This window comes from Rhinoderma darwinii, chromosome 9 (genome assembly GCF_050947455.1).
Source record: "Rhinoderma darwinii isolate aRhiDar2 chromosome 9, aRhiDar2.hap1, whole genome shotgun sequence".
In the NCBI taxonomy this organism is placed as follows: domain Eukaryota; kingdom Metazoa; phylum Chordata; class Amphibia; order Anura; family Rhinodermatidae; genus Rhinoderma; species Rhinoderma darwinii.
Genome location: NC_134695.1, coordinates 79,698,939 through 79,723,334, shown reverse-complemented (window position 1 = coordinate 79,723,334; position 24,396 = coordinate 79,698,939). Strand labels below are relative to the sequence as shown.

The 24,396-nt window shown below is 49.8% G+C and overlaps 2 protein-coding genes across 2 annotated transcripts in view; one reads left to right on the top strand and one right to left on the bottom strand.

Annotated features, from left to right (window-relative positions):
• Nucleotides 1–24,396, bottom strand: part of UBA2 (ubiquitin like modifier activating enzyme 2) — a 110,399-nt gene that overhangs the window by 35,582 nt on the left and 50,421 nt on the right. The window lies entirely within an intron of this gene.
• LOC142661060 (fatty acyl-CoA hydrolase precursor, medium chain-like) overlaps nucleotides 2,767–24,396 on the top strand; it is a 32,785-nt gene continuing 11,155 nt past the window's right edge. Inside the window, exons 1-3 of the mRNA XM_075838271.1 lie at nucleotides 2,767–2,875; nucleotides 8,958–9,162; nucleotides 15,815–15,953. Of these exons, the coding sequence (XP_075694386.1) occupies nucleotides 2,830–2,875; nucleotides 8,958–9,162; nucleotides 15,815–15,953 (390 nt within the window). The 5' untranslated portion in view covers nucleotides 2,767–2,829. The remainder of the gene's footprint in view (nucleotides 2,876–8,957; nucleotides 9,163–15,814; nucleotides 15,954–24,396) is intronic.

The following is a 24,396-nucleotide window of genomic DNA, read 5'->3' as shown; positions in this document are numbered from 1 at the left end:
TCCGCCATACATTAGTGATGTCACACACCAGTGATAATCTGTCATATATTAGTAATGTCACACACCGGTGATAATTTGTCATACATTAGTGATGTCACACACCGGTGATAATACGTCATAAATTAGTGATGTCACACACCGGTGATAATTTGTCATACATTAGTGATGTCACAAACCGGTGACATTCCACCATACATTAGTGATGTCACACACCAGTGATAATCCGTCATACATTAGTGATGTCACACACCGGTGATAATTTGTCATACATTAGTGATGAAACACACCAGTGATAATACACCATACATTAGTGATGTCACACACCAGTGATAATCTGTCATACGTTAGTCATGTCACACACCGGTGATAAGCCGTCATACATTAGTGATGTCACACACCGGTGATAAGCCGTCATACATTAGTGATGTCACACACCGGTGATAATTCGTCATACATTAGTGATGTCACACACCGGTGATAAGCCGTCATACATTAGTGATGTCACACACCGGTGATAAGCCGTCATACATTAGTGATGTCCCACACCGATGATAATCCGTCATACATTAGTGAGGTCACACACCGGTGATAATCCGTCATACATTAGTGATGTCACACACCGGTCATAATCCGTCATACATTAGTGATGTCACACACCGGTGATAATCCGTTTTATATTAGTGATGTCACACACCAGTGATAAGCCGTCATATATTAGTGATGTCACACACCAGTGATAAGCCGTCATACGTTAGTGATGTCACACACCGGTGATAAGCCGTCATACATTAGTGATGTCACACACCGGTGATAATCCGTATTATATTAGTGATGTCACACACCAGTGATAATCCGTCATATATTAGTGATGTCACACACCGGTGATAAGCCGTCATACATTAGTGATGTCACACACCGGTGATAATTTGTCATACATTAGTGATGTCACACACCGGTGATAACCCGTCATACATTAGTGATGTGACACACCGGTGATAAGCCGTCATACATTAGTGATGTCACACACCGGTGATAATCCGTATTATATTAGTGATGTCACACACCAGTGATAATCCGTCATATATTAGTGATGTCACACACCGGTGATAAGCCGTCATACATTAGTGATGTCACACACCGGTGATAATTTGTCATACATTAGTGATGTCACACACCAGTGATAATACGTCATACATTAGTGATGTCACACACCGGTGATAAGCCGTCATACATTAGTGATGTCACACACCGGTGATAATTTGTCATACATTAGTGATGTCACACACCGGTGATAACCCGTCATACATTAGTGATGTGACACACCGGTGATAAGCCGTCATACATTAGTGATGTCACACACCGGTGATAATCCGTATTATATTAGTGATGTCACACACCAGTGATAATCCGTCATATATTAGTGATGTCACACACCGGTGATAAGCCGTCATACATTAGTGATGTCACACACCGGTGATAATTTGTCATACATTAGTGATGTCACACACCGGTGATAACCCGTCATACATTAGTGATGTGACACACCGGTGATAAGCCGTCATACATTAGTGATGTCACACACCGGTGATAAGCCGTCATACATTGTGATGTCACACACCGGTGATAAGCCGTCATATATTAGTGATGTCACACACCGGTGATAATACGTCATACATTAGTGATGTCACACACCGGTGATAAGCCGTCATACATTAGTGATGTCACACACCGGTGATAAGCCGTCATATATTAGTGATGTCACACACCGGTGATAATCCGTCATACATTAGTGATGTCACACACCGGTGATAAGCCGTCATACATTAGTAATGTCACACACCGGTGATAAGCCGTCATACATTAGTGATGTCACACACCGGTGATAAGCCGTCATACATTAGTGATGTCACACACCGGTGATAAGCCGTCATACATTAGTGATGTCACACACCGGTGATAAGCCGTCATACATTAGTGATGTCACACACCGGTGATAATACGTCATACATTAGTGATGTCACACACCGGTGATAAGCCGTCATACATTAGTGATGTCACACACCGGTGATAATACGTCATACATTAGTGATGTCACACACCAGTGATAATACGTCATACATTAGTGATGTCACACACCGGTGATAAGCCGTCATACATTAGTGATGTCACACACCGGTGATAAGCCGTCATACGTTAGTGATGTCACACACCGGTGATAAGCCGTCATACATTAGTGATGTTGGGGGCCGTTCTTTGCATGACTTGTATTTCACCGTCAGTCAGAAAATACTATAATGGAGAGATTTCTGCCTCCGCCGTGCTCCTCTTCTGGTTTCCAGGTTTTGGATTACAAACACTAATGTAAAATACTGCGGTGTGGAAATGGCCATCAGCAAAGTGATAGGGTTATGGGTTTTGCTTCCAATAAATTAGTTTTGCTATAAAGGCTTGAGAGAGAAGCGGGGGGTCGGTTTAGGTGAACGATTAGGATCTGTGTATATAATGGATGATAAATTCCTGATCAGTCGTCCCCCCCCCCCCCAGTCAGCAGCTATGGAGATATACAGAGCCCTATGTGCCGGGAGCATGCAGCGCGGCCCTGACTGTGTTCACACTCTGTGCTACCTCTCTCCGACCCGTGGGGCAGTGCCCTCTGGCTCTTTGCCATGCTGCCCCCTGGATAATAACATGCCTTTGTTCCTGGCACAGCTCTGTGATTGCAGCAGAGAGCAAAGTGTGATATGTGCAGAGATCATGGGGTGAGTGCAGATAAATCTCAGATCCACCGGACACCCAGACCACAGAACGCGCACACCGCACCATCTCCTTATGGCTCTCCTGCTCCTCACTCTCCTCCTGGGAGCCCTGGTATCAGGTGAGGGAAAACCATGCCTGTTCCTTTAAATATTTCTTCCAGCAGGGGGGCACTGCTGTGACTACTGGGAATCTCTCTCTTTACCATATATTTTAGTCCTGATAGGACCACAATTATTAATAATAAAGAGTGCCACCTATATTACTGCAGCGCTGAAATCTGCCAGCATTTTCCGCTTGTTTAGGGTCTGCACAGAGATTGCTCTAGTGCAGGGGTCAGGAACCTTTTTGGCTAAGAGAGCCGTAAACGCCACATATTTTGAAATATTAATTCCGCGAGAGCCGTACAATATGTTTAAAGGGCCATTGACAGATCAATCGCTCCAATGTTCACTTAGTACAGCAAGGAATGCTCCTCCCTGCTGTATAAAGCCACAACTGGACTGAAACAATGGTAATTAGCAGTAAAAAAATTAAATAAATAACTTACATTGTGAGCTTGCGATGCATGACATCAGTCCAGCAGTCTGGCTTCTTCTTTTTCCTGCGCATGACTGGAAGCTGGCATTCTTCCCACCTGATGTTGAGAGAATGCCAGCTTTGAGGCATTCGCAGAAGAAAGAAGCTGGAATGTTGGACATGTCACACAACGCATTGTCAGTTATGTCAATTATCTATTTTATTATTTTACAGCGAATTATTGTTTAGGTCCAGCGGTGGCTTAGTGCAGCAGAGAGGAACACTCCTTTGTGTACTAAGTGACCGCTGGAGCAATTGTATCTGTCAGTGGCCCTTTTAAAAGTGTTGGTCTTACAGAAAATGAACAAAAAAGAGAGGCTCAGACCCATAGGGAACTAAAGCATTTACTACTTAAAGTGGTACATACAAGCAGGCACACCCAGCGTAATAAATAATTGAACTTTATTAAATAGTCTCACTGTACATAAAGTGCACACATTGACTTGTATTTAATTTTAAAGAACAACAAATCTCCGAACTCTTTTTTTTATAACATAATAACGTTTTAATGCTGTTGCTAACCAACGATGAATAGAATACTTCCTACCGTTAATGTGACTTCTGGTGCTGCATGGATTTGCTGATGGCTTTGTAATCTGGTTCATACGTGGTGAGGTTTAGCTTCATGCAGGCGTTGAGACTTCCATCCGTTAAACGTGAACGTATGTTAGTCTTGATGTGCTTTAGATGTGAGAAAGACTGCTCGCATGCATAGGTAGAGCCAAACATTGTCAGTACAGCAATACCCACACGCTGCAGTGTTTGGTATGTGACAGGAAGTGCATTCCAAGTTTTGACAATCAGCTGGTCTGCATGTTGGAGTTGTTTCATTTCTCTCCACTTGTGTTTGCTTGCCAACTCTGCTTGCTGTCGTGCAAGTTTTTCCAAATCTTCATTAAGTGATTTAAACTTATTCACCCACATGTCTGAAGCCTTCAGGTCAGCAGCTTGTAGCTCAAAATCTCTGATGGAGACACCAGGGATATAACTCAGGTCAGTGCTGTCCAGTGCACACTCATGTGGATGAGTGATGAACTTAAAAAGACGAGTGTGCTCACGAAATTCTCCAAAGCGCGCTTTGAATGATTGCAGGAGATTGGATGTAAAGCCTGCTAGCTGCTGAATATCAAGATGTTGTGCAGGGTCATTTGCTGTGCATGCATCTTTAAACTCTCCCAGTTTTTCAAAGTGTATTAAACGACCTGTTTCAATGTCTGCGATAAACAGTTCCAGCTTATTTTCAAATGCAAACACAGCTTGTTGAAGCGATAAAACTGTATTACCAACGCCTTGCATTTTCACATTGAGCTGGTTCAGATGTTCAGTCATATCTACAAGATAGAAGAACTTCAGGAGCCACTCAGTGTTGGACAACTCAGGATGGTCAACGTTTTTCATTTCAAGAAAAGTTCGTATTTCACTCAGACAAGCTGCGAAACGGCTGAGCACCTTCCCTCTTGACAGCCAGCGCACGTTGCTGTGCAGAAGCAGACCAGGATAATTATTCCCAACTTCATCCAGGAGTGTTTTAAACTGGCGATCATTTAAAGCACGGGCAACAATAAAGTTGACCACCTGAATGACAAGTGACATCACCTCACCAAGCTGCTCACCAAACATCTGAGCACAAAGTGCCTCCTGATGTAGGATGCAGTGAAAACTAAGGATAGGTCTTTTTTCATGTTCACGAAGAAGCGCTACAAATCCTTTGTTTTTTCCTACCATGCATGGAGCACCATCAGTACACACTGAAATAAGTTTATGCATTGGTAGATTTTTTTCTTTAGTGAACTCAGTGAATGACTTGAACAAATCATCCCCTCTTGTTGTCCCTTTCAGAGGCAAAACAGCAAGACTTTCCTCATGTAACGTGTCACCGACAGCATACCTTGCAATGATGCTGAACGGAGATATATGGCTTACGTCAGTTGATTCATCCAAAGCAAGAGAAAAGAACAGAGCTGTATTTATGTCCTTCACTTGGGATGCCTCAATCTGATTTGCCATCATGATGGCACGGTCATGAACTGTTCTTGCTGACAGAGGCATGTCTTTTATCCGTTTGATAATCTTGGCTTTATCCGGAAAATCATCAAAAAGTTCATTGGCAACATCAAGCATAAATGTTTTGGCATACTCCCCATCTGTGAATGGTTTTCCGTTTCTGACAATTGCCAAAGCACCAACAAAGCTAGCCGAATTTAAGTCACCTTGTTGGGTCCAAACTCGAAGTTGCTGCTGACTAGCTTGCACTTTGCACAGCAGCTCTTGACAGGCTTTCTTCCTGCTGTCCCCTGCAGGATATTTCGATGCAAATGAAGCATGGCGTGTGTCAAAGTGGCGCTTTATATTTGACCGCTTCATGGATGCAATTTTATCATTGCATATAAGACAAACTGGTGAACCTGCTCTCTCCACAAAGGCAAATTCGTCTGTCCACTCCTGCTGAAAAGTACGATACTCCTCATCCTTCTTTCTTTTAGCCATCTTCTTCACTAACTAGTTATATTCGTTGTGCTCTGCAGCTCCGACTACCGGGTTGATCCCTGCATCTTACGTCACGCTGCTCCCTCTCTCTCCATAGAGGTAAATGGAATCTGCTGGCAGCGTATGCGCACCAGTGGCAGCACGACGTAAGATGCACGGTTCAACGCGGAAGTAAGAGCTGCGGAGCACAACGAATATAAATGGAGGGGGTTATGAAGCTCATGTCTCCTCGGTTCAGCAAGCGCCGAGGAGGCAGAGCCGGCGGCGCATGCGTGCTAGAGTGAAAGTATATGCAGCGATCCCACACAGATACGTCATCGGGTGGAATCGCTGCATTATGGGAGAAGGTAAAAACAGGGGCTAGCGCCCCAATAACATATAGCACGGGCGCCGTTCCTGAGCGCTTTATTACAGCTCTGGGAGACCTCCAGAGCTGTAAAGAAGCGCTCAGAACAGATTTTTGCCCTGATAGTGGTCCTTTAAATCAGTTTCTTATGCCCACAAGAGATTAATTTAAAGCCCCCAAGAGTGTAATATGGGTGGCAGATGTTTTTTAAGGCCATATTTTTTTTTTTTTTTTGGGGGGGGCTATATAATGGATTATGTGGGATTATTTTCAGGGGTGAAGTGGGAAGGGGGGGTTGGTGGGACACACTGTATTACACAGCCCCTTTATTGATGCAGCTCACTGCTGCTGACCATGAGGCTGTGTAACAATTTCCATGTTATAATGTTCACATTCAAAGCAGCAGCACAGCCAGGGGTTTCTGGAACGTCCAAGGGAGACACAAGGGAGGAGGCAGATGCCGCTTCACTAGGGGACGCAGGTGCGTGCTTGCAGACGGCGCGGCTATGCAGGGAGTTATGGGAAATGTAGTCCATGCTCCCTGCCGCTCACCACTGCCGCCAATGCTTATCAGGCCATCAAAGAACTACCAATATCAGCGTGCACCGCGGCCTGATGGAGCGCGGTGCATGCATCCTTCCCATAGACAGGTAGGAGCCCTGTCTGCGAGCCAGATACGGCCATCAAAAGAGCCATATCTGGCTCGCGAGCCATAGGTTCCCGACCCTGCTCTAGTGATATGAAATCTGGAATATAGGAGCTCAGCTATGCTATAAGGAGGTTATCTGTCCAAAAGCTTGCTGACTGTTTCCACTAATAACCAGTAGCATAGTGAGGGCAGCTCTGGAGTATACAGGGTGTCACTCAGGATCAGTACAGGATAAGTAATGTATGTACACAGTGACTCCACCAGCAGAATAGTGAGTGCAGCTCCGGAGTATAATACAGGATGTAACGCAGGATCAGTACAGGATAAGTAATGTAATGTATGTACACAGTGACTCCACCAGCAGAATAGTGAGTGCAGCTCTGGAGTATAATACAGGATGTAACTCAGGATCAGTACAGGATAAGTAATGTAATGTATGTACACAGTGACTCCACCAGCAGAATAGTGAGGGCAGCTCTGGGGTATAATACAGGATGTAACTCAGGATCAGTACAGGATAAGTAATGTAATGTATGTACACAGTGATTCCACCAGCAGAATAGTGAGTGCAGCTCTGGAGTATAATACAGGATGTAACTCAGGATCAGTACAGAATAAGTAATGTAATGTATGTACACAGTGACCCCACCAGCAGAATAGTGAGTGCAGCTCTGGAGTATAATACAGAATATAACTCAGGATCAGTACAGGATAAGTAATGTAATGTATGTACACAGTGACTCCACCAGCAGAATAGTGAGTGCAGCTCTGGAGTATAATACAGGATGTAACTCAGGATCAGTACAGGATAAGTAATGTATGTACACAGTGACTCCACCAGCAGAATAGTGAGTGCAGCTCTGGAGTATAATACAGGATGTAACTCAGGATCAGTACAGGATAAGTAATGTAATGTATGTACACAGTGACTCCACCAGCAGAATAGTGAGTGCAGCTCTGGAGTATAAGGCTATGTTCACACGGAGTATTTTGGGGGAGGAATATCTGCCTCAAAATTCCGTTTGGAACTTTGAGGCAGATATTCCTCTCCCTGCACGCCGATTTTCGCGGCGATTATCGCGCCATTTTTCGCCCGCGGCCATTGAGCGCCGCCGCGGGCATAAAAAACAGCGAGAAATACGCTTTCTCCTGCCTCCCATTGAAGTCAATGTGAGGTCAGAGGTGGAAGCGCCCGAAGATAGGGCATGTCGCTTCTTTTTCCCGCGAGGCAGTTTTACTGCTCGTGGGAAAAAGACGCCGACGCCTCCCATTGAAATCAATGGGAGGCGTTCTCGGGCCGTTTTTGTCGAGTTTTGCGACGCGGTTTCCGCGTCAAAAAACTCTGCAAAATACCCCGTGTGAACATAGCCTAATACAGGATGTAACTCAGGATCAGTACAGGATAAGTAATGTATGTACACAGTGACTCCACCAGCAGAATAGTGAGGGCAGCTCTGGAGTATAATACAGAATGTAACTCAGGATCAGTACAGGATAAGTAATGTATGTACACAGTGACTCCACCAGCAGAATAGTGAGTGCAGCTCTGGAGTATAATACAGGCTGTAACTCAGGATAAGTACAGGATAAGTAATGTAATGTATGTACACAGTGACTCCACCAGCAGAATAGTGAGTGCAGCTCTGGAGTATAATACAGGATGTAACTCAGGATCAGTACAGGATAAGTAATGTATGTACACAGTAACTCTACCAGCAGAATAGTGAGTGCAGCTCTGGAGTATAATACAGGATGTAACTCAGGATCAGTACAGGATAAGTAATGTAATGTATGTACACAGTGACTCCACCAGCAGAATAGTGAGTGCAGCTCCGGAGTATAATACAGGATGTAACTCAGGATCAGTACAGGATAAGTAATGTAATGTATGTACACAGTGACTCCACCAGCAGAATAATGATTGCAGCTCTGGAGTATAATACAGGATATAACTCAGGATCAGTACAGGATAAGTAATGTAATGTATGTACACAGCGACTCCACCAGCAGAATAGTGAGTGCAGCTCTGGAGTATAATACAGGATGTAACAGAATTAGTAATGTAATGCATTTACAGTGTTTGACAAGGATTGAATCCATATATAAGGAGTGAAATATATATTGTAATTCTGCTGCTTACAGGACTGGAGGATGGTCACCCTCAGGTGTGGACTCAGTATGGGAAACTGCGGGGGAAGAAACTGTCAGTGAAGGAGACAAACCGAACCATCGACGCCTTCTATGGAGTTCCCTTTGCCAAACCTCCAGTGGGTTCATCAAGATTTGCATCCCCGGAACCCCCCGAGGCCTGGAGTTCAGTCAGAGACGCTCAAGACTACTCCCCTCTGTGAGTTATCAGTCATCACAATCATGGCCGGCCTTGGATACTTTCGACCAGTCCGGTCGCACAGGGCGCCAACCTCCACACTGCAAGAGGGGCGCCAGCGAGTGTGTGCATCCCCGCGCAGTTGAAACTACCAGCGGGGATACACACACTAACTGCAGTCGCCTTTCCACTCGGGCGCTTCTTAACTTAGTTGCCGTCGCTACCGCTGTAGCAGCCATAGCGGCTGCTAGCGGTGACACCTGGCATGAGGGCGGTGGCGCCGCTAGCAGCTGCTGCGGCTGCTATAGCGGTAGTGACGGCACTATAGCGGAGCAGAGAGGTATCTCCCTGCTCTGCTATCTACTATCGCCACAGTAGCTCCCTGAAGGAGCGGAATCCCCGGCCACAGCGTTGCAGACGCTATGACTGGGGATTTCACTCCAGGAGAAGCCAATGACGTCATGGACACAGACGACAGGAGCTTCTCCTGGAGTGGAATCGACGGTCACAGCGTCAGCAACGCTGTGACCGGGGATTCCGATTCAGGAGTTTTCCCTGATGTCACTGTCCATATATGGACAGAGACATCAAGCAGCGCTCCACATGGGGATTCCGCTCCTTCAGGGATCTACAGTGGCGCTATCTTTACTGTAAGGGGGCGGGGGTTGCTATCTACAGGGGGGCTGTGGGCTGTGTGGCACTACCTACAAAAAAGGACAACTGTGCAGGAGCACAAAATACCCATCTTTCCCGGCTATCAAATAAATGTGTGGAAATAAACTAAGATATAACTTTTATTTCATCTAGCTAAAATGATTAATCCTTTACTCAGACCAAATAAAAGTTATATCTTAGTTTATTTCCACACATTTATTTGATAGCCGGGAAAGATGGGTATTTTGTGCTCCTGCACAGTTGTCCTTTTTTGAATGTCTATTGCCCGCCAGCTATCAGGGACATTTCGTAGTTCTTGCACTACAAGGGGGTTGTGGGCAATGTGGCACTACCAACCAGGGGGCTGTGTGGCACTACCAACCAGGGGACTGTGGGCTGTGTGGCACTACCAACCAGGGGGCTGTGTGGCACTACCAACCAGGGGACTGTGGGCTGTGTGGCACTACCAACCAGGGGGCTGTGGGGCACTACCAACCAGGGGGCTGTGGGCTGTGTGGCACTACCAACCAGGGGGCTGTGGGGCACGACCAACCAGGGGGCTGTAGGGCACTATCAACCAGGGGGCTGGGTGGCACTCCCTACCAGGGGGCTGTGGGCTGTGTGGCACTCCCTACCAGGGGTCTTTGCAGCACTCCCTACCAGGGGCCTGTGCGGCACTCCCTACCAGGGGGAATCTGTGAGTGGGGGGCTGATGGTCATTTTACTGTGAGTGGTGGGCTGATGGTCATTTTACTGTGAGTGGGGGGCTGATGGTCATTTTACTGTGAGTGGGGGGCTGATGGTCATTTTACTGTGAGTGGGGGGCTGATGGTCTCAAGTGGTTTCCGCCTCTGACCTCCAATTGAAATTAATAGGAGGCAGAAAATACCTGCGGCGCTCGTTTGAAGCTTTTTTTCCTGCATCTTTTGCATTCGTTTCAACAGCTTAAAGAGGCTGTCACCACATTATAAGTGCCCTGTCTCCTACATAATCTGATCGGCGCTGTAATGTAGATAACAGTGGTCCTAGTAATAAAGAGGCTGTCACCAGATTATAAATGTCCTGTCTCCTGCATAATGTGATCGGCGCTGTAATGTAGATAACAGTGGTCCTAGTAATAAAGAGGCTGTCACCAGATTATAAATGCCCTGTCTCCTACATAATGTGATCGGCGCTGTAGTGTAGATAACAGTGGTCCTAGTAATAAAGAGGCTGTCACCAGATTATAAATGCCATGTCTCCTACATAATGTGATCGGCGCTGTAGTGTAGATAACAGTGGTCCTAGTAATAAAGAGGTCCTAGTAATAAAGAGGTTACTAGGACCACTGTTATCTACACTACAGCGCGGATCACATTATGTAGGAGACAGGGCACTTATAATCTGGTGACAGCCTCTTTATTACTAGGACCACTGTTCTCTACATTACAGCGCCGATCACATTATGTAGGAGACAGGGCACTTATAATGTGGTGACAGCCTCTTTATTACTAGGACCACTGTTATCTACATTACAGCGTTGATCACATTATGTAGGAGACAGGGCACTTCTAATCTGGTGACAGCCTCTTTATTACTAGGACCACTGTTATCTACACTACAGCGCCGATCACATTATGCAGGAGACAGGACACTTATAATCTGGTGACAGCCTCTTTATTACTAGGACCACTGTTATCTACATTACAGCACTGATCACATTATGCAGGAGACAGGACACATATAATCTGGTGACAGCCTCTTTATTACTAAGACCACTGTTATCTACATTACAGCGCCGATCACATTATGCAGGAGACAGGACACTTATAATCTGGTGACAGCCTCTTTATTACTAGGACCACTGTTATCTACATTACAGCACTGATCACATTATGCAGGAGACAGGACACTTATAATCTGGTGACAGCCTCTTTATTACTAGGACCGCTGTTATCTACATTACATCACTGATCACATTATGTAGGAGACAGGGCACTTATAATGTGGTGACAGCCTCTTTATTACTAGGACCACTGTTATCTACATTACAGCACTGATCACATTATATAGGAGACAGGACACTTATAATGTGGTGACAGCCTCTTTATTACTAAGACCACTGTTATCTACATTACAGCATTGATCACATTATGCAGGAGACAGGACACTTATAATCTGGTGACAGCCTCTTTATTAATAGGACCGCTGTTATCTACATTATAGCACTGATCACATTATGTAGGAGACAGGACACTTATAATCTGGTGACAGCCTCTTTATTACTAGGACCGCTGTTATCTACATTATAGCACTGATCACATTATGTAGAAGACAGGACACTTATAATCTGGTGACAGCCTCTTTATTACTAGGACCGCTGTTATCTACATTACAGCACTGATCACATTATGTAGGAGACAGGACACTTATAATCTGGTGACAGCCTCTTTATTACTAGGACCGCTGTTATCTACATTATAGCACTGATCACATTATGTAGGAGACAGGACATTTATAATCTGGTGACAGCCTCTTTATTACTAGGACCACTGTTATCTACATTACAGCACTGATCACATTATGCAGGAGACAGGACACTTATAATCTGGTGACAGCCTCTTTATTACTAGGACCGCTGTTATCTACATTATAGCACTGATCACATTATGTAGGAGACAGGACATTTATAATCTGGTGACAGTCTCTTTATTACTAGGACCACTGTTATCTAAATTACAGCGCTGATCACATTATGTAGGAGACAGGACATTTATAATCTGGTGACAGCCTCTTTATTACTAGGACCACTGTTATCTACATTACAGCACTGAACACATTATGTAGGAGACAGGACACTTAGGCTGGATTCACACAAGCACATTACGTCCGTAATGGACGGAACGTATTTCGGCCGCAAGTCCCGGACTGAACACAGTGCAGGGAGCCGGGCTCCTAGCAGCATAGTTATGTACGATGCTAGGAGTCCCTGCCTCACTCCAGGACAACTGTCCCGTACTGAAAACATGATTACAGTACGGGATAGTTGTCCGGCAGCGAGGCAGGGACTCCTAGCATCGTACATAACTATGATGCTAGGAGCCCGGCTCCCTGCACTGTGTTCGGTCCGGGACTTGCGGCCGAAATAAGTTTTGTCCATTACGGACGTAACATCCTCGTGTGAATCCAGCCTTATAATCTGGTGACAGAGCCTCTTTATTACTAGGACCACTGTTATCTACATTACAGCACCGATCACATTATGTAGGAGACAGGGCACTTATAATCTGGTGACAGCCTCTTTATTACTAAGACCACTGTTATCTACATTACAGCATTGATCACATTATGCAGGAGACAGGACATTTATAATCTGGTGACAGTCTCTTTATTACTAGGACCACTGTTATCTAAATTACAGCGCTGATCACATTATGTAGGAGACAGGACATTTATAATCTGGTGACAGCCTCTTTATTACTAGGACCACTGTTATCTACATTACAGCACTGATCACATTATGTAGGAGACAGGACACTTATAATCTGGTGACAGCCTCTTTATTACTAGGACCGCTGTTATCTACATTATAGCACTGATCACATTATGTAGAAGACAGGACACTTATAATCTGGTGACAGCCTCTTTATTACTAGGACCGCTGTTATCTACATTATAGCACTGATCACATTATGTAGGAGACAGGACATTTATAATCTGGTGACAGCCTCTTTATTACTAGGACCACTGTTATCTACATTACAGCACTGATCACATTATGCAGGAGACAGGACACTTATAATCTGGTGACAGCCTTTTTATTACTAGGACCGCTGTTATCTACATTATAGCACTGATCACATTATGTAGGAGACAGGACATTTATAATCTGGTGACAGTCTCTTTATTACTAGGACCACTGTTATCTAAATTACAGCGCTGATCACATTATGTAGGAGACAGGACATTTATAATCTGGTGACAGCCTCTTTATTACTAGGACCACTGTTATCTACATTACAGCACTGAACACATTATGTAGGAGACAGGACACTTAGGCTGGATTCACACAAGCACATTACGTCCGTAATGGATGGAACGTATTTCGGCCGCAAGTCCCGGACTGAACACAGTGCAGGGAGCCGGGCTCCTAGCATCATAGTTATGTACGATGCTAGGAGTCCCTGCCTCACTCCAGGACAACTGTCTCGTACTGAAAACATGATTACAGTACGGGATAGTTGTCCGGCAGCGAGCCAGGGACTCCTAGCATCGTACATAACTATGATGCTAGGAGCCCGGCTCCCTGCACTGTGTTCGGTCCGGGACTTGCGGCCGAAATAAGTTTTGTCCATTACGGACGTAACATCCTCGTGTGAATCCAGCCTTATAATCTGGTGACAGAGCCTCTTTATTACTAGGACCACTGTTATCTACATTACAGCACCGATCACATTATGTAGGAGACAGGGCACTTATAATCTGGTGACAGCCTCTTTATTACTAGGACCACTGTTATCTACACTACAGCGCCGATCACATTATGTAGGAGACAGGACACTTATAATCTGGTGACAGCCTCTTTATTACTAGGACCACTGTTATCTACATTACAGCACTGATCACATTATGTAGGAGATAGGGCACTTAAAAAACACAAAGAAAGGTCACACAACGCTGTCAGTTGCTGAAGGAATTTTGAGGCAGATTTTTTTTTGCCTTACAAAAAACGTGTGTGAACAGACCCTACGAGTGGAGTGCTTGTTCTTGGCCGTTTTCTGTCTTTCTCGAAACAATTTTTGGTAGGAGGGCCCAGAGGAAATGTTATTTTTCCAGTGCTGCCTCGAGTCCGAAAAGGTTGGGAGACTCTGTACTAGGCTACAGGGTCCCGTCATGGAGCAGCTCAGATCGTCATGGGAACAGGGCCGAGGTGAGTACAATTTTTGTTTTGACGCACTGTCTACAAGGGGGAGGTGCGGGGACTGTATGGCACTGTTTACAAGGGGGATGTGGGGGGGGCAGTATGGCACTGTCTACAAGGGGGAGGTGCGGGGGCTGCATGGCACTGTTTACAAGGGGAGGTGGGGGGGCTGCATGGCACTGTTTACAAGGGGAGGTGGGGGGGCTGCATGGCACTGTCTACAAGGGGGATGTGGGGGGGCAGTATGGCACTGTCTACAAGGGGGATGTGGGGGGGCTGTATGGCACTGTCTACAAAGGGGATGTGGGGGGGCTGTATGGCACTGTCTACAAGGGGGAGGTGGGGGGGGGGGGCAGTATGGCACTGTCTACAAAGGGGATGTGGGGGGGCTGTATGGCACTGTCTACAAGGGGGAGGTGGGGGGCTGTATGGCACTGTCTACAAGGGGGAGGTGGGGGGCTGTATGGTACAGTCTACAAGGGGAAGGTGGGGGGGCTGTATGGCACAGTCTACAAGGGGAAGGTGGGGGGGGCTGTATGGCACAGTCTACAAGGGGAAGGTGGGGGGGCTGTATGGCACGATCTTCAAAAAGGAGGTGGGGGATTATGGCACTGTCTACAGGGAGGCTGTATGGCAAAATCTACAGGGGGGCACTATACTGTGTGGGGGCCACTAAGCGGACATTATACTATTTAGGGGCACTACAGGTGGCATAATACTGTGTCCTTGAAGGAGTTGTAATATATTATTATTATACTGTATGGGGGCACTAACGGGGCATTATAATTTTTTTATGGGGCATTTTTTTTTAATGATGGGGTGGGGCGCCGAAAAATCATTTCGCACAGCGTGCCACCTAACCTAGGGCCGGCCCTGATCACAATAATTTGCTTCCCACCAATTTTCACCATTTCATTCATATTCATATTGATCTCTGCGGTGACAATAAATAAACTCCACGTTACACATGAGAACGTCTCCACAACATTGGGATGTACAAGGTCAGGGGGAAGGGGTTACATTATTTCACCCTTCCCACAACAACCTGCTGGTGGCGCTGTACATGCAATATATGATATCAATACTGATTTTACAATAAATAACTTTTTCAAACTCCAGATGTCTGCAAAGCAGGGACCTCCTGCAGAAAATATTGACTGTCTTTAACATTACCGTGCCACTACCCGCATTGTCAGAGGACTGTCTGTACCTAAATGTCTTCACCCCAGCGGACAGAGAGAATGATTCCAAACTGCCTGTGAGTAACTAGTCAATGGATGAGAAGGACTATAGACAGAGGTGACCTGAGTCTCTCCGACTGTTGTGGGACTATAGACAGAGGTGACCTGTGTCTCTCCGGCTGTTGTAGGACTGTAGACAGAGGTGACCTGCGTCTCTCCGGCTGTTGTGGGACTATAGACAGAGGTGTCCTGTGTCTCTCCGGCTGTTGTGGGACTGTACACAGAGGTGACCTGAGTCTCTCCGGCTCTTGTGGGACTATAGACAGAGGTGACCTGTGTCTCTCCGGCTGTTGTGGGACTGTAGACAGAGGTGACCTGCGTCTCTCCGGCTGTTGTGGGACTGTAGACAGAGGTGACCTGCGTCTCTCAGGCTGTTGTGGGACTGTAGACAGAGCTGACCTGCGTCTCTCCGGCTGTTGTGGGACTGTAGACAGAGGTGACCTGCGTCTCTCCGGCTGTTGTGGGACTGTAGACAGAGGTGACCTGTGTCTCTCCGGCTGTTGTGGGACTATAGACAGAGGTGACCTGCGTCTCTCCGGTTGTTGTGGGACTATAGACAGAGGTGACCTGCGTCTCTCCGGCTGTTGTGGGACTGTAGTCAGAGGTGACCTGCGTCTCTCCGGCTATTGTGGGACTGTAGAAAGAGGTGACCTGCGTCTCTCCGGCTGTTGAGGGACTGAAGACAGAAGTGACCTGCGTCTCTCCGGCTGTTGTGGGACTGTACACAGAGGTGACCTGCGTCTCTCCGGCTGTTGTGGGACTGTACAAAGAGGTGACCTGCGTCTCTCCGGCTGTTGTGGGACTGTACACAGAGGTGACCTGCGTCTCTCCGGCTGTTGTGGGACTATAGACAGAGGTGACCTGCGTCTCTCCGGTTGTTGTGGGACTATAGACAGAGGTGACCTGCGTCTCTCCGGCTGTTGTGGGACTGTAGTCAGAGGTGACCTGCGTCTCTCCAGCTATTGTGGGACTGTAGACAGAGGTGACCTGCATCTCTCCGGCTGTTGTGGGACTGTAGACAGAGGTGACCTGCGTCTCTCCGGCTGTTGTGGGATTGTAGACAGAGGTGACCTGCGTCTCTCCGGCTATTGTGGGATTGTAGACAGAGGTGACCTGCGTCTCTCTGGCTGTTGTGGGACTGTACACAGAGGTGACCTGCGTCTCTCCGGCTGTTGTGGGACTGAAGACAGAGGTGACCTGCGTCTCTCCGGCTGTTGTAGGACTGTAGACAGAGGTGACCTGCGTCTCTCCGGCTGTTGTGGGACTGTAGAAAGAGCTGACCTGCATCTCTCCGGCTGTTGTGGGACTGTAGACAGAGGTGACCTGCGTCTCTCCGGCTGTTGTGGGACTGTAGACAGAGCTGACCTGCGTCTCTCTGGCTGTTGTGGGACTACAGACAGAGGTGTCCTGCGTCTCTCCGGCTGTTGTGGGACTATAGACAGAGGTGTCCTGCGTCTCTCCGGCTGTTGTGGGACTGTAGTCAGAGGTGACCTGCATCTCTCCGGCTGTTGTGGGACTGTAGACAGAGGTGTCCTGCGTCTCTCCGGCTGTTGTGGGACTGTAGACAGAGGTGTCCTGCGTCTCTCCGGCTGTTGTGGGACTATAGACAGAGGTGACCTGCGTCTCTCCGGCTGTTGTGGGACTGTAGACAGAGCTGACCTGCGTCTCTCCGGCTGTTGTGGGACTATAGACAGAGGTGTCCTGCATCTCTCCGGCTGTTGTGGGACTATAGACAGAGGTGACCTGCGTCTCTCCGGCTGTTGTGGGACTGTAGACAGAGGTGACCTGCGTCTCTCCGGCTGTTGTGGGACTGTAGACAGAGCTGACCTGCGTCTCTCCGGCTGTTGTGGGACTGTAGACAGAGGTGACCTGCGTCTCTCCGGCTGTTGTGGGACTGTAGACAGAGCTGACCTGCGTCTCTCCGGCTGTTGTGGGACTGTAGACAGAGCTGACCTGCGTCTCTCCGGCTGTTGTGGGACTGAAGACAGAGCTGACCTGCGTCTCTCCGGCTGTTGTGGGACTATAGACAGAGGTGTCCTGCGTCTCTCCGGCTGTTGTGGGACTACAGACAGAGGTGTCCTGCGTCGCTCCGGCTGTTGTGGGACTGTAGTCAGAGGTGACCTGCATCTCTCCGGCTGTTGTGGGACTGTAGACAGAGGTGTCCTGCGTCTCTCCGGCTGTTGTGGGACTGTAGACAGAGCTGACCTGCGTCTCTCCGGCTGTTGTGGGACTGTAGACAGAGCTGACCTGCGTCTCTCCGGCTGTTGTGGGACTATAGACAGAGGTGTCCTGCGTCTCTCCGGCTGTTGTGGGACTATAGACAGAGGTGTCCTGCGTCTCTCTGGCTGTTGTGGGACTGTAGACAGAGGTGTCCTGCGTCTCTCCGGCTGTTGTGGGACTGTAGACAGAGGTGACCTGCGTCTCTCCGGCTGTTGTGCGACTGTAGACAGAGGTGACCTGCGTCTCTCTGGCTGCTGTGGGACTGTAGACAGAGCTGACCTGCGTCTCTCCGGCTGTTGTGGGACTGTAGACAGAGGTGACCCGCGTCTCTCCGGCTGTTGTGGGACTGTAGACAGAGCTGACCTGCGTCTCTCCGGCTGTTGTGGGACTGTACACAGAGGTGACCTGCGTCTCTCCGGCTGTTGTGGGACTGTAGACAGAGCTGACCTGCGTCTCTCCGGCTGTTGTGGGACTGTACACAGAGGTGACCTGCGTCTCTCCGGCTGTTGTGGGACTGTACACAGAGGTGACCTGCGTCTCTCCGGCTGTTGTGGGACTATAGACAGAGGTGACCTGCGTCTCTCCGGTTGTTGTGGGACTATAGACAGAGGTGACCTGCGTCTCTCCGGCTGTTGTGAGACTGTAGTCAGAGGTGACCTGCGTCTCTCCAGCTATTGTGGGACTGTAGACAGAGGTGACCTGCATCTCTCCGGCTGTTGTGGGACTGTAGACAGAGGTGACCTGCGTCTCTCCGGCTGTTGTGGGATTGTAGACAGAGGTGACCTGCGTCTCTCCGGCTGTTGTGGGATTGTAGACAGAGGTGACCTGCGTCTCTCTGGCTGTTGTGGGACTGTAGACAGAGCTGACCTGCGTCTCTCCGGCTGTTGTGGGACTGTAGACAGAGCTGACCTGCGTCTCTCCGGCTGTTGTGGGACTGAAGACAGAGGTGTCCTGCGTCTCTCCGGCTGTTGTGGGACTATAGACAGAGGTGACCTGCGTCTCTCCGGCTGTTGTGGGACTATAGACAGAGGTGACCTGCGTCTCTCCGGCTGTTGTGGGACTGAAGACAGAGCTGACCTGCGTCTCTCCGGCTGTTGTGGGACTGTAGACAGAGGTGTCCTGCGTCTCTCCGGCTGTTGTGGGACTGTAGACAGAGGTGACCTGCGTCTCTCCGGCTGTTGTGCGACTGTATACAGAGGTGACCTGCGTCTCTCCGGCTGCTGTGGGACTGTAGACAGAGCTGACCTGCGTCTCTCCGGCTGTTGTGGGACTGTAGACAGAGGTGACCCGCGTCTCTCCGGCTGTTGTGGGACTGTAGACAGAGCTGACCTGCGTCTCTCCGGCTGTTGTAGGACTGTACACAGAGGTGACCTGCGTCTCTCCGGCTGTTGTGGGACTGTAGACAGAGCTGACCTGCGTCTCTCCGGCTGTTGTGGGACTGTACACAGAGGTGACCTGCGTCTCTCCGGCTGTTGTGGGACTGTACACAGAGGTGACCTGCGTCTCTCCGGCTGTTGTGGGACTATAGACAGAGGTGACCTGCGTCTCTCCGGTTGTTGTGGGACTATAGACAGAGGTGACCTGCGTCTCTCCGGCTGTTGTGGGACTGTAGTCAGAGGTGACCTGCGTCTCTCCAGCTATTGTGGGACTGTAGACAGAGGTGACCTGCATCTCTCCGGCTGTTGTGGGACTGTAGACAGAGGTGACCTGCGTCTCTCCGGCTGTTGTGGGATTGTAGACAGAGGTGACCTGCGTCTCTCCGGCTGTTGTGGGATTGTAGACAGAGGTGACCTGCGTCTCTCTGGCTGTTGTGGGACTGTAGACAGAGGTGACCTGCGTCTCTCCGGCTGTTATGGGACTGTAGAAAGAGCTGACCTGCGTCTCTCCGGCTGTTGTGGGACTGTAGACAGAGGTGTCCTGCGTCTCTCCGGCTGTTGTGGGACTATAGACAGAGGTGACCTGCGTCTCTCCGGCTGTTGTGGGACTATAGACAGAGGTGACCTGCGTCTCTCCGGCTGTTGTGGGACTGAAGACAGAGCTGACCTGCGTCTCTCCGGCTGTTGTGGGACTGTAGACAGAGGTGACCTGCGTCTCTCTGGCTGTTGTGGGACTGTAGACAGAGCTGACCTGCATCTCTCCGGCTGTTGTGGGACTGTAGACAGAGGTGTCCTGCATCTCTCCGGCTGTTGTGGGACTGTAGTCAGAGGTGACCTGCATCTCTCCGGCTGTTGTGGGACTGTAGACAGAGGTGTCCTGCGTCTCTCCGGCTGTTGTGGGACTGTAGACAGAGTTGACCTGCGTCTCTCCGGCTGTTGTGGGACTGTAGACAGAGGTGACCTGCGTCTCTCCGGCTGTTGTGGGACTATAGACAGAGGTGTCCTGCGTCTCTCCGGCTGTTGTGGGACTGTAGACAGAGGTGTCCTGCGTCTCTCCGGCTGTTGTGGGACTATAGACAGAGGTGTCCTGTGTCTCTCCGGCTGTTGTGGGACTGTAGACAGAGGTATCCTGCGTCTCTCCGGCTGTTGTGGGACTGTAGACAGAGGTGACCTGCGTCTCTCCGGCTGTTGTGGGACTGTAGACAGAGGTGACCTGCGTCTCTCCGGCTGTTGTGGGACTGTAGACAGAGCTGACCTGCGTCTCTCCGGCTGTTGTGGGACTGTACAGAGGTGACCTGCGTCTCTCCGGCTGTCGTGGGACTGTAGACAGAGCTGACCTGCGTCTCTCTGGCTGTTGTGGGACTGTACACAGAGGTGACCTGCGTCTCTCCGGCTGTTGTGGGACTGTACACAGAGGTGACCTGCGTCTCTCCGGCTGTTGTGGGACTATAGACAGAGGTGACCTGCGTCTGTCCGGTTGTTGTGGGACTAAAGACAGAGGTGACCTGCGTCTCTCCGGCTGTTGTGGGACTGTAGTCAAAGGTGACCTGCGTCTCTCCAGCTATTGTGGGACTGTAGACAGAGGTGACCTGCATCTCTCCGGCTGTTGTGGGACTGTAGACAGAGGTGACCTGCGTCTCTCCGGCTGTTGTGGGATTGTAGACAGAGGTGACCTGCGTCTCTCCGGCTGTTGTGGGATTGTAGACAGAGGTGACCTGCGTCTCTCTGGCTGTTTTGGGACTGTAGACAGAGGTGTCCTGCGTCTCTCCGGCTGTTGTGGGACTGTAGTCAGAGGTGACCTGCATCTCTCCGGCTGTTGTGGGACTGTAGACAGAGCTGACCTGCGTCTCTCCGGCTGTTGTGGGACTGTAGACAGAGCTGACCTGCGTCACTCCGGCTTTTGTGGGACTATAGACAGAGGTGTCCTGCGTCTCTCCGGCTGTTGTGGGATTATAGACAGAGGTGTCCTGCGTCTCTCCGGCTGTTGTGGGACTATAGACAGAGGTGACCTGCGTCTCTCCGGCTGTTGTGGGACTGTAGACAGAGGTGACCTGCGTCTCTCCGGCTGTTGTGGGACTGTAGACAGAGGTGACCTGCGTCTCTCCGGCTGTTGTGGGACTATAGACAGAGGTGACCTGCGTCTCTCCGGCTGTTGTGGGACTGTAGACAGAGGTGACCTGCGTCTCTCCGGCTGTTGTGGGACTATAGACAGAGGTGTCCTGCGTCTCTCCGGCTGTTGTTGGACTATAGACAGAGGTGACCTGCGTCTCTCCGGCTGTTGTGGGACTATAGACAGAGGTGACCTGCGTCTCTCCGGCTGTTGTGGGACTGTAGACAGAGGAGACCTGCGTCTCTCTGGCTGTTGTGGGACTGTAGACAGAGCTGACCTGCGTCTCTCCGGCTGTTGTGGGACTGTAGACAGAGGTGACCTGTGTCTCTCTGGCTGTTGTGGGACTGTAGACAGAGCTGACCTGCGTCTCTCCGGCTGTTGTGGGACTGTAGACAGAGGTGACCTGCGTCTCTCCGGCTGTTGTGGGACTGTAGACAGAGCTGACCTGCGTCTCTCCGGCTGTTGTGGGACTGTACAGAGGTGACCTGCGTCTCTCCGGCTGTCGTGGGACTGTAGACAGAGCTGACCTGCGTCTCTCTGGCTGTTGTGGGACTGTACACAGAGGTGACCTGCGTCTCTCCGGCTGTTGTGGGACTGTAGACAGAGGTGACCTGTGTCTCTCTGGCTGTTGTGGGACTGTAGACAGAGCTGACCTGCATCTCTCCGGCTGTTGTGGGACTGTAGACAGAGGTGACCTGCGTCTCTCCGGCTGTTGTGGGACTGTACACAGAGGTGACCTGCGTCTCTCCGGCTGTTGTGGGACTGTAGACAGAGCTGACCTGCGTCTCTCCGGCTGTTGTGGGACTGTAGACAGAGGTGACCTGCGTCTCTCCGGCTGTTGTGGGACTGTACACAGAGGTGACCTGCGTCTCTCCGGCTGTTGTGGGACTATAGACAGAGGTGTCCTGCATCTCTCCGGCTGTTGTGGGACTGTACACAGAGGTGACCTGCGTCTCTCCGGCTGTTGTGGGACTGTAGACAGAGGTGACCTGCGTCTCTCCGGCTGTTGTGGGATTGTAGACAGAGGTGACCTGCGTCTCTCTGGCTGTTGTGGGACTGTACACAGAGGTGACCTGCGTCTCTCCGGCTGTTGTGGGACTGAAGACAGAGGTGACCTGTGTCTCTCCGGCTGTTGTGGGACTGTAGACAGAGGTGACCTGCGTCTCTCCGGCTGTTGTGGGACTATAGACAGAGGTGACCTGCGTCTCTCGGCTGTTGTGGGACTGTAGACAGAGGTGACCTGCGTCTCTCCGGCTGTTGTGGGACTATAGACAGAGGTGTCCTGCGTCTCTCCGGCTGTTGTGGGATTATAGACAGAGGTGACCTGCGTCTCTCCGGCTGTTGTGGGACTGTAGACAGAGGTGACCTGCGTCTCTCCGGCTGTTGTGGGACTGTAGACAGAGCTGACCTGCGTCTCTCCGGCTGTTGTGGGACTGTAGACAGAGGTGACCTGCGTCTCTCTGGCTGTTGTGGGACTGTAGACAGAGCTGACCTGCATCTCTCCGGCTGTTGTGGGACTGTAGACAGAGGTGACCTGCGTCTCTCCGGCTGTTGTGGGACTGTAGACAGAGGTGACCTGCGTCTCTCCGGCTTTTGTGGGACTGTAGACAGAGGTGACCTGCGTCTCTCCGGCTGTTGTGGGACTATAGACAGAGGTGTCCTGCGTCTCTCCGGCTGTTGTGGGACTATAGACAGAGGTGACCTGCGTCTCTCCGGCTGTTGTGGGACTGTAGACAGAGGTGACCTGCGTCTCTCCGGCTGTTGTGGGACTATAGACAGAGGTGACCTGCGTCTCTCGGCTGTTGTGGGACTGTAGACAGAGGTGACCTGCGTCTCTCCGGCTGTTGTGGGACTATAGACAGAGGTGTCCTGCGTCTCTCCGGCTGTTGTGGGATTATAGACAGAGGTGACCTGCGTCTCTCCGGCTGTTGTGGGACTGTAGACAGAGGTGACCTGCGTCTCTCCGGCTGTTGTGGGACTGTAGACAGAGCTGACCTGCGTCTCTCCGGCTGTTGTGGGACTGTAGACAGAGGTGACCTGCGTCTCTCTGGCTGTTGTGGGACTGTAGACAGAGCTGACCTGCATCTCTCCGGCTGTTGTGGGACTGTAGACAGAGGTGACCTGCGTCTCTCCGGCTGTTGTGGGACTGTAGACAGAGGTGACCTGCGTCTCTCCGGCTTTTGTGGGACTGTAGACAGAGGTGACCTGCGTCTCTCCGGCTGTTGTGGGACTATAGACAGAGGTGTCCTGCGTCTCTCCGGCTGTTGTGGGACTATAGACAGAGGTGACCTGCGTCTCTCCGGCTGTTGTGGGACTGTAGACAGAGGTGACCTGCGTCTCTCCGGCTGTTGTGGGACTGTAGACAGAGCTGACCTGCGTCTCTCCGGCTGTTGTGGGACTGTAGACAGAGGTGACCTGCGTCTCTCTGGCTGTTGTGGGACTGTAGACAGAGCTGACCTGCATCTCTCCGGCTGTTGTGGGACTGTAGACAGAGGTGACCTGCGTCTCTCCGGCTGTTGTGGGACTGTAGACAGAGGTGACCTGCGTCTCTCCGGCTGTTGTGGGACTGTAGACAGAGGTGACCTGCGTCTCTCCGGCTGTTGTGGGACTATAGACAGAGGTGTCCTGCATCTCTCCGGCTGTTGTGGGACTGTACACAGAGGTGACCTGCGTCTCTCCGGCTTTTGTGGGACTGTAGACAGAGGTGACCTGCGTCTCTCCGGCTGTTGTGGGGCTGTAGACAGAGGTGTCCTG